The 11,191-nt window shown below is 39.4% G+C and overlaps 1 protein-coding gene across 12 annotated transcripts in view; it reads left to right on the forward strand.

Annotated features, from left to right (window-relative positions):
• ERG (ETS transcription factor ERG) overlaps positions 1–10,230 on the forward strand; it is a 109,414-nt gene extending 99,184 nt beyond the window's left edge. For 7 of the 12 annotated variants that reach the window (XM_083608787.1, XM_083608786.1, XM_083608781.1 and 4 more), the window contains 7 exons: positions 463–666; positions 1,451–1,531; positions 4,598–4,669; positions 6,060–6,128; positions 6,771–6,827; positions 7,330–7,377; positions 8,304–10,230. In XM_083608787.1, coding sequence (XP_083464913.1) covers positions 463–666; positions 1,451–1,531; positions 4,598–4,669; positions 6,060–6,128; positions 6,771–6,827; positions 7,330–7,377; positions 8,304–8,824 — 1,052 coding nt within the window. In that variant the 3' untranslated portion in view covers positions 8,825–10,230. The remainder of the gene's footprint in view (positions 1–462; positions 667–1,450; positions 1,532–4,597; positions 4,670–6,059; positions 6,129–6,770; positions 6,828–7,329; positions 7,378–8,303) is intronic. The other 5 variants (XM_083608788.1, XM_083608790.1, XM_083608791.1 and 2 more) reach the window with 3 other exon arrangements.
• Positions 10,231–11,191: the final 961 nt, after the last annotated feature.

An 11,191-nucleotide genomic window follows, 5' to 3' on the forward strand; every position in this document is an offset into this window, starting at 1 on the left:
TTTCCATTGAGTTCAATGGGGATAGACGGCACACATCCAATTTTCGCCTAAGTTTTGGTTCCTTTTGATGGAATAAACAGATTCCTGGGACGAACACACTGAGCCAGAATAATTAATACTGGCTAGTATTCAGTGTAGCACTAAGTAACGCATTCCGATGGTGCAAAGATTTATGCTTATACACAAAATTCTACCCCCCTTTCCTCTCCCCAGATGCCCCCTAAATCTCCTCTGGGTTTCCCCCCAATCATCCACATCAGATTTGGGAAGGGTAACAGAATGTGCATGGGGAGGGGAGGGGGTGAAATCATAAACCCTTGTGCTAATGGAACAATTGCATTGGATGCTACCCATTGTTCAGTAGTGAGTGCATTTGCTATGGGGGAGAAGCTCAGTCAGTTTTGTAGCAGAACTCATTCTCCATAACATTAACACAATGAAACTTTCTGCTTTTCAAAACAGATCCCACATTATGGAGCACAGACCACGTACGCCAGTGGTTGGAATGGGCAGTCAAAGAATATGGCCTGCCAGATGTGGACATTGTGCTGTTTCAGAATATTGATGGGAAGGAATTGTGTAAGATGACCAAAGAGGACTTCCAGAGGCTAACACCAAGCTATAATGCAGACATTCTTCTCTCACACTTACACTACCTCAGAGAGAGTAAGAACCTTTTATTTGTTGATGGCTTCCCCCCCCAAAAAAAAAAGTTTTGTCCACTGCAATTTCTACTGTAATGCTTATTTCAGATTTCTCTTTCAAATGCTATGCTCACAGCGTTCTTTAAGCGGACTTCAAATCAGGGAAATTTTAACCATTTTAGATATTACAAGAAAACCAAAAATCAGTTCAAACATAATCTATATAAAAAAATTTGTAATGTTTTTTCTGGTCACATGCATTTCCCTTTTTCCATTACTGAAATGATCATTCTAAATGAGATTATATACATAATAATTTGAAAAGAAATTCCAGGCATGATTTTAAATGTGTGTGCACAAAGGAGCAGTATATAAGACTCTCGCAGAAATAGGGCTTGTATGATGTTAGGGTGAACAAAAGAGTCCCCTGAATATAGATAAAATTAAACTTATAAGCAGCATTCAAAGATGAGAGGAGGAGAAAGTGAATTTGTTATCTGTGATATAGACAATGTTGCATAACTGAATAATAAAATGTCAAAGAACAATTTCTGTTTTTAAAAATCAGGCAGTGCAACACCAATATGACATTGTTTTTCACAGGCTTTCTAGTTGTCAGTATTTTCTACAATATTCTTAATTAAAGCCCTGCTTCCAGCATTATTATAAACCCACTCCCACAAAGAGCAGAATGAATTGATGCTAGGCTGACCAATAAACAATCCTATCAGGATAAAAGAAAATGGTTATTAAGATAATTCTGAATATATATTTTTAAAATTTTGGTGTTGCTTTTTGTTTTGTAGCTCCTCTTCCACATTTGACTTCAGATGATGTTGATAAGGCCTTACAAAACTCTCCACGGTTAATGCATGCTAGAAATACAGGTAATGCTGTCACGACTCCCCTCCCTATAGGCCATTTTTTTAAAGTTAAGGTTACCTATGTGACAAATGCATGCTAACTGTAAATTAAGAAAGAAAGGCAGGGTTTAAGAGTGTAATATGCTTCCTAGTATTGGTGGGAATTGCTTTCTCTCTCTCTTGCTCACACACACACACAAGCCATACACAGATAAACCATTTAGGCTCAGATACAGTAACTGATTTGGATGAAGCTCTTCATGAGTTCTCTTAGAAGGAAATATGGCCTCTGAGAAAGAGAATATTCATGTACCTACATCCTTTTTATGTGCATGAACACACACATGCAAGCACTCAGATAATACTCTCGCTATTGCTTCTCATCCCAAGAGTGAAACATAAAGACGAAGAAGAGCAGACAGGTGTAGCTCAGCTGTGCCATTTCCTGTGGGAGATTGTATGTTTGGCCTCCCTTGCTTGGAAAAAAGCCCCCATATAAAAGTAGCATGTTAGAGATAAGAGAGCACTAGCCTAGTCTGCTCTCTAATCTTCAAATTTTGTGTATGGGAGATCTCTATAAATCCATTATGCAATTGAACATCTTAATGAGAAAAGAGTAAAACAGGTCGTCTGAACAAACAGCCATGGTGTACCTCTCAAGCACTTTTGAAAGCATGGCCTGTATCCAAGTAGAGCATAATTTAAATGTAGGGATCTGCATTCAGTGTCTTTGATCGACTGATGCAGGTCTCTTGGTTTCCTGTAGCAGGAACAAATGTGTGCTGTATTGAGCTGCCCATCCAAAAGAGTGCTCTCTTGAACATGGCACACCATGTACAGAATGCCCTTACTTAGGATGCCCACCATGCAGCTGCACTGCCATCATTTCAGAGCCAGGTGAAAGTTGTTTTTTAATTCTCCCAGGCCTTCTATGTATTTTCAGGCATTTGTGCCACTGTTAATTTTTGGAGGTTTTGGCTCCCTCATTTGTTATTTACTGATTCATTTTGTTGCATTGATGCTGTTTTTATTGATTTTTTTAATGATAAATCATTTTTTTTTGTAGCTGATTGATGGCCTCCCTGATAGCATCACAGCTGAAGGTGCAAGATATAGATGTTAAAATAAATTTATCTTGTAAGAAACACTGAACTCCTCAATTGCATATATCCCAAAGGATATAATGGAAGGAAAGTACAGGGAATCATGCTACACAGGAAGCTGCCTTATAGAGAGTCAGACCAGTGGTCCACCCAGCTCAGTGTTGTATATGCTGATGGGAGCAGCAGCTTCCCAGGGTTTCATATAATAAGTATTTCCCAAGCCTGCCTGGATTGAACCTGAGACCTTCTGCATGCAAAGCAGATACTCTGCCACTGAGCTATGGCCCTTCAATGAGCTATGTTCATACTGATGTAAGGATGGGGAACAAGCACCAGGGAAGCAGCCCATCTCCCCACTCTTGCAGAAGACCAAGAAGCATGGAAGGAATAAGTGTTAGTCCTTCACCTTCTGTTCTCTTATCACTTGTATGCCTCATTTAGAGGCATCTTGTGCCAGTTTTGTGGTTTGAGTTAGGTACCGGGCCACAATTTGGCCAGGATCTACTTTGTAGCTCAGCAGATCAGGTTATAACTTGGAGGGAAAGAAACTTCCCATTGATTCTCTGTTTCTAGAAGTAAATTTGGTTCGTATGTGGGTTATAGGAAAGGAAACTAAAATCAAGCTCTTGAAATTGTGCATCAGAAGACAATGTAGATGTATGAAATTTCTGTATCTTTAATCTGATTAAATAAAAGTTTGGGATATCTCATTATCATGCCTGGGGGTTTTGATGACTTATAGTGACCAGAAATAACAACTCTATAAGGAATAGAAAGTTTATTATTCTCTCTTGACAATGTTAGAAACTAATAGGGATTTTTCACTGTGATATTGTTCTTGTTACATCTATATCTTCCCTATCTTCCACAATGGAACTCAAGGCAATGTACGTACGGTTTCCCGATGGTCCCACATCTAGGCACTAATTAATATGCTTGATACAATTTTAAATAAATTGATATCACAATCCCCCTCTTTTGCTGTACACAAATATCTCCTTAGAACAGACATGATGTACCATTCGCCTCACTTTATCTTTTTTTAAGACTCAGCTACACATACCCCTGATTTTTTAAAGTAATATGGGAAGCAAGCCCTGTTGTGCACTGCTGTTCTGTGCTTCTGTTTTGTTATTAAATTTGTTGTTTTGTGGTTTTATTTTATAATTATAATTGCACACTGTACATTTTTTAATTGTGATATATTTGTAACCTGCCCTTGGGACCATTTGACGAAGAGTGGGCTATGAGAACATATACATATACATATGGGTTTTCCAGTATCCCTCTTTGTTCATTTTATTTATTCAGTTTATAGCTCACTTTCCCTCCAAAAAGTTATGAGTACTGTATGTGATTCTTTCCCACTCCTCCTTTTTTATTTGAATCTGGATCTCCATGGTCCTAGTCCAAAACTGAAACCACTACACTGTACATTCTACGTGTAAAAGGAATAGTAAGGAGCTTGTATGTTCCTTCCAACTCTACTTTCTTGCTGTTCACCTATTAGAATATTAATTTATCCAAGTCCATTTGACCCTGAAAAAAGTTTACCTTGGGTACAGCAGCTGTATGTATTAAGTGATGGTTCTGTGGCTATATATGCCTTACCAGGCTTCCTCATTCTCCCTGAGAATAACCAGCTCATAGTGAGTTACTTCATGCAATAACTAGGGATATGCAGGGTGGGGGAAATAATTGATATGCCTGATAAACCTAACACTGACTTACACAAAGACTGAATAAAAAACAAAACAAAACAAAAAAAAGCTTCTAATTAAATCAGTTGAAATGTTACTACAGTGTCTTCTAATTGAAAAATAAGGATATTTTTCTTTCAATGTACTGTCCTGATTTCAGCTGAATTACCTGACAGATCAGATGCTTTATCATAGTCCAACTCCAATGCACATATAGTCATAAGTTTTGTTCCAATACATATTGAAATGCAAAGTTATCCTTATTTCTGTTTTATTCTTGTATCTAGGAGGTGCAGCTTTTATCTTCCCGAACACTTCAGTTTACCCTGAAACTGCACAAAGAATTACCACCAGGCCAGGTATGCAAATACACCATCCGATTTTCTCTGTCTGTCTGTCTCTCTGTCTCTCTGTGAGGTGAGTGGGGCTGAGAGACTTCAAAGAAGTGTGACTAGCCCAAGGTCACCCAGCAGCTGCATGTGGATGAGTGGAGACGCGAACCCGGTTCACCAGATTACGAGTCCACTGCTCTTAACCACTACACCACACTGGCTCTCTAAGACAGGTGAACTAATGCCAGTGTAGTGGAAGAAGCAAAAATCACCAGTGCCGAAGCAATGATTCTTCATGGACTGATCATGTTGTTTGGATGCCTGATTATCATCTTCCAAAGCAACTACTCTATTCTGAACTTAAAAATGGAAAACATAATGCTGGTGGTCAACAAAAGAGGTTTAAAGACTCTCTCAAAGCAAATCTTTTAAAATGTAGTGTAAACACTGGCAAGTGGGAAACACTGGTCTGTGAGCGCTCCAATTGGATTTTCTTTACCAAAGGTGTCATGGACTTTGAAGATGCTCAAATTCAGGGCGAAAAGGAGAAACGTGCTAAGAGGAAGGCATGCTTGGCAAACCTTCATCTTGATCAGCTCCTGCCCGGAACCTTATGTCCCCACTGTGGAAGGACGTGTGGATCCAGAATTGGCCTCCACAGTCACTTACGGACTCATTGTTAAGACCGTGTACATGGAAAACAATCTTACTCAGCTATGAGTGATCGCCAAAGAAGAAAAAGAATGTATTTAGTTGCTGCAAGAAATTATATCATGCAAATCTATACATGTTTGTAATGTAGGAAAGGAAGAAAAGATTCATAGTTGTCTATCTGGTGGCAATTGCATGTTTTTAATTCATAACTGTGAGCAAGATGTGTGTGCACATAAAGAATTTTGAAGCTTCTTAAGAATAGCATAGGAGCCAACTCCTAGGGTCTGAGAGGGCTTTGTCCCTCCCCCCCCCCATAAAAGGCGATGGGCATTACCATTCAAATGGTGTGCATGCACCATGGCATATGATTATGTGGGGGAGGCCTTACCTGCCCCCCCCCCAGTATTTCATTCAAGGTGGCAACACTGGGACATAGATACAGAGCCTGCAGCTCCCTAAATATTGATACCCATCATTCCCAACTATGAACCAGGCTGACTGGGACTTCTGGAAATTAGAACTGGAATCCAACAACATCTGGAGGGCCACTGGTTCCGCATATGAAATTATTTTGCAGAGTGGCGATTAGACAGATCATTGCAGGAGTGATTTTGATTTTAGATTTCCTGCAGTGCAGCTATCAACCATGTTGAATAGTGTGTCATCAGGAAAATTACTTATTTCAGAAACAATCATACATGGAGAAATTTGACCTTTGATAGTTAAGCTCACATATATTTGAGATAATTTCTTTTTTACACAGATATACCTTATGAACAGGCCAGGAGGTCAGCCTGGACAAGTCACAGTCATCCTGCTCCCCAGTCAAAAGGTAAAGTATCTTCTTTTTCTTTCATAACTGATAACATTGCCTGGAAATGCCATAGCTGCTTCAGAAGAATTTGATTCTGACAATTAAATTTCAGGTGCAAACCAGCTTATTGAAGACCTTATATAAACAGGTTCAAATCATAGTTCATTTGTTGCTGTTTGGACTTTGGCCTGATTAGAGAATGAAATATCCATATAAATTATGTGAATCCTTTCTTTAGCATCCAGAGTTTAATATGTAACTGTGAATAGGGATGTGATTTCATATACTATACCTGGGTGTTTACTGTTTGTTTGATCTTCATCTGATCCTGGTCCATACCTTCCATGACTTTGCAACTGCTTCATTTTAGTATACTATGACTTCAGAAAACTTCTTAGTTGTTTTTGTATCATATTATGTGGGGTGTGTGTGTGTGAGAGAGAGAGAGAGAGAGAGAGACAGAGAGAGAGAGAGACTGTTTGAAATGCTGAGTAGGGCAAAAGCGGGGACAAGTTGGATAGTTGGAGGGGTGGGGGAGTCGATAGGGAATGCAATTGCAAAACATTGGGATTTCAGCTTTCTTGATAGGGACTCAGGCTCTACAAACAAAAGCTACTCATTGCCTTGATCTGGGCACTCAGCTGTGTTTTTTTTCCCTAGCAGCCCAAGCATCATCTTCAACAGTGCCCAAAACAGAAGACCAGCGCCCTCAGTTAGGTATGTCTACCTGCAGCTATTCTCCACTGGTATAAATCCCCTAAAGGGGCCATTCTGGGGTGTGGGGAGGGATAGGACAGGGCAAAAAGAGACTTATACCTATTCCAAACCACTTTCAGCTCAGTCACATGACCTAGCACGTGGTATACGTGCTCCAAGTTCCATCTGAACATAGTTTAGAATAGGGGTAACTTGAGCTTTCTTATAAATCACACCAACTTTCTTTAGATTAGATTGTTCTGCCAGGTGCAGCTCTATCAATCATAGGCAGTCAACATAATTCAAGATTAGTTTTGCATTGTAATATAGTTTAAAATAAAGATCTGTGTAGCATTTATTTCTTTTAATCAATATAAAACCCCTTATTTTTGCAAAATATGCCAAAGCTGTTTAACCAGATTCTGATTATACACATTACTGTATAACCTATATTTGAAAAAAGCTTTCTTAATATCTTTACAGCATTTTGGTTTATGTCTCTCTCTTTTTAACCTTTCTCTAGATCCCTACCAAATTCTTGGCCCAACCAGCAGCCGTCTTGCAAATCCAGGTAGGAAAAATAGTACTGCATTAGGATGTTTATCTAGAAAATTCATATAGCAAAGCACATGGAAATTTATTGCACACTTAACACCAGCGTGGTAGAAATACATCAGGGTTGTGAAACCTTTGGCCCTTCAGATGCTGTTGGACTCCAGCTCCTATCAGTGCATTGCAAAGGATGATGGGAGGTATAGGCAAGCAACATCTGGAAGGCTACAGACTCTACATTCCTAAAACAGATATTGCATTCTTCCTTCTTTCCTTTTTAAACACCATTAGATCCTCGCAACATATTACATCATCGTAGAAACATAAAACATATTGTTACTGATAAATGAAGTTGGCATTGTCAAAATCATGAGTGACCTTAATTAACTGACTAAAAGCTAACAGGATCAAATAAGAAATAGAGGCATCTAAGAAGGTCATCACCACAACTAACCCATCCATGTCACTGATTGAAAGAGGTTTGCAACATAACATGTTGGCTACTGCTTGAGAAAAAGAAGTAGACTCGTATAAGCAGTAACTTGGTGCCTTAGATCATTAAAAGCTAATGACAACAACCAAACCTAATTGTATCTTGCACTGGTAAGAGATGCTAAGCAACCCTTACACTATTGCCATTATTATTATTATTATTATTATTATTATTATTATTATTATTATTTATTATACTATTAAATCCAGTGATTGGCTGTGTTAATCTTACTGTGCAAAATTTGTTCAGATTTCTCTGGTCTTCATAAGTAAAGAAAACAGTATATTATAACATGGCCTACAGAACCTGATTAAATGTTCCAGTTTGATTTTGATAGATAAGCAGTCCTTCAAATACTTTCTCACCAGAATCTGGCACAGCTGAAAATACAAAGCTATATGTTTTCCATCCATTACTCAATTCATTTTTCCTATTTTTCCTCCTGCCCACAGGAAGTGGGCAGATACAGCTATGGCAGTTCTTGCTGGAGCTTCTGTCAGATAGCTCCAATTCCAATTGTATCACCTGGGAGGGCACAAATGGAGAGTTCAAGATGACTGACCCTGATGAAGTAGCCCGACGCTGGGGGGAGAGGAAGAGCAAACCCAACATGAACTATGACAAGCTCAGCCGTGCTCTCCGTTACTACTACGACAAAAATATAATGACTAAAGTCCATGGTAAGCGTTACGCCTACAAGTTTGACTTCCATGGGATTGCTCAAGCTCTCCAGCCACATCCTCCAGAATCATCCATGTACAAATATCCATCAGACCTGCCCTACATGAGCTCCTACCATGCACATCCCCAGAAAATGAACTTCGTTGCTCCCCATGCCCCAGCTTTGCCCGTCACTTCCTCCAACTTTTTTGCCGGACCCACTCCATACTGGAATTCACCAGCTGGAAGTATCTATCCTAACACTAGGCTCCCGGCCACCCACATGCCTTCTCACCTTGGCACTTACTACTAAAGGAAGAAACAAAATAAGAAGAGGACATTTCTCCAAGGAATACAATGAATTGTAATGAATTTTATTGGAGGATATGAGCAAAAAGTGCCTAAAAGACATGACAAGGTTGACTGGGACCGAAAAATGCCATATACAAATGCTTTTTTAAAAAAAAAAAAAAGGATTACAGGAGAGTATTAAAGAAATTTAAAGATGCTATTATGTAAATTGTATGTTGACATTGAACTTACACATCAAACAATGAAATACTGTTCTAGGTAGAAAAGTATGTAATGACAAACTATAAAATGGGTTTCAGGAAAAGTTTATAAGCTTTTACGTCACGATTGATATGCTAATGCATATTGGGACTCTACTACAGCAATATAAGGATAATTCTGTTACAGACTAGGATACTACCTGCATTTTTTTAAAAAACAAAACAAAAACAAACCTACAGAACAGTGTCATAGATATTTGTTTCTCAGTGCAGCAGTTTCAGCTGGGATGAACTTAAATACATTCCATTATTAAGAGGGAGGGATCAGCTATTTCAAAACTGTGAAGACAATGCAAGCTTTACGATTCCTTGACAGTGTTAAAGAGCTCTGAGCCAAATATTGGGACTGAGAATGTGCTGAAGGGCAAGTGTGTGATTGTAGACAAAAGGGCACAACACACCAGGAAGTCCTCTAGTGCAAGTTCTACTAAAATGAACTAGACCTGCACAAGAGCCCCTGGGTCGGATACATGAAGTGGAAAGGGGTAAGAGAAGGGAAGAGTCATAAGAGTGAAGGAGAAGACATTTCCTGTAGATATAGGGGAAACTGAAAACTGGACAGTGTTTGAACTATGAAGAATTACTTGTTTGGACTTGAGAAATATTCTGTTGACTATTATGCCATTTCCAGTATTATCAAAGAAAAGACTTGATTTTTTATTAAGTCTAAGAAGGGGAAAGTTGTAGTATCAGAGTATGCATCTCTTTATAAAAATGTAAAACTGGAATTGTCTGATATTTAAAAGTGACGCTTAGGACCTCATTCTTCTAAAGGGAATTTGTTTTCTACTGGTTGGAGGTAAGAGACAATCCCCAGTTGCCAAAGTCTGAAATCATATAGATATTTTTGTTAGGCAGCGCCAGTTTTTCTTTTCCGAGTCGCGAACGCTGTGCGTTTGTCAGAATGAAATATACAAGTCAACGTTATTTTTTTTTCCTTTTTATATAATAATTATATAACTTATGCATTTATACACTACGAGTTGATCTCGGCCAACCAAAGACACAGAAAGGGACAATCAGAAATATTGTGGCCTTGAATTTTAACTCTGTATGCTTCATGTTTACATTATGAACTTAACTAGTACTTAGAAAGCAGAATGTATGTAATAAAATAAGCTTGGCCTAGCATGGCAATTCAGATTGACACTGTAGTCTGCATTTTTGTGACTTTGGGGCCAGCGGTGTTTTATTCAAAATGCAATTTCCTTTTTTATTATCTTCAAAAGTGTTATAAATGTGGGCAGTCTTGGAAAAGCTAAATACATGCACATACTAAAGGATAAGGAAAAGGGGGCACATTACCATATTGGCCCGAATATAAGCCTCACTCCCCCCCCCCCAAATTCTGACTGTGAAAAGTTAAAGTGCGTCTTAAATTCATGACCTTACAAAAATTGGCTCCTTTCGGGCCCCTCGTCCCACCACCGCTGCCCGCCTCTCGCAAGGGCAGGCACAGGAGCCATGGATCTTGTGAGCGGCAGAGGCACCGGCGGAGGGAAAAGCGGCCCAAAAGGAGCCCTTTCAGGCTGTTTGTTCTTCTTCCTCCGCTGCCGCCACCACCAGGTTAGTGGTGTGGTGAACTGGCTTATACCCGAGACAATAAGTTTTCCCAGTTTTTGTGCTAAAATTAGGTGCCTCGGCTTATATTTGGGTCGGCTTATACTCGAGTATATACGGTAATTTGCTTGTGGAAAAGAGATATATACCAGCACATTCATTTTGGGAAGTGGAGCTCTGAAGATCCTCTTGTGTCTCCCTCCTTCAGACTGCTTTGTTATATTGTTCCCTTTTGGAGTCCTATAAAAGAACTTTATACCTCTCCTCCTGGCCATATTCATGGCCAGAGTTCCATTTCATTCTGCTGCCATGGCTTGCAACGGGTTCCTCCCACTGCCAAGCATGCAAGCTGCCACAGCCATGTGTTATATGGAGTTTCTAAGGGCCCATATAAAGTCCTTTTGTAGGTTCTCTATCAGTAGGAGAAAATAACAGGGGCCAACCAGAGAATATTGAGAAGCAAAGCAGCTAGTAAGCATGATCTTTATTAAACTGTTGCAACAGTGTCCCCCGCTCACCCCACGCAGGGAGGGAGTAGAGGAACCCCG

This window comes from Podarcis filfolensis (genome assembly GCF_964270895.1).
Source record: "Podarcis filfolensis genome assembly, chromosome: 4".
NCBI lineage: Eukaryota > Metazoa > Chordata > Lepidosauria > Squamata > Lacertidae > Podarcis > Podarcis filfolensis.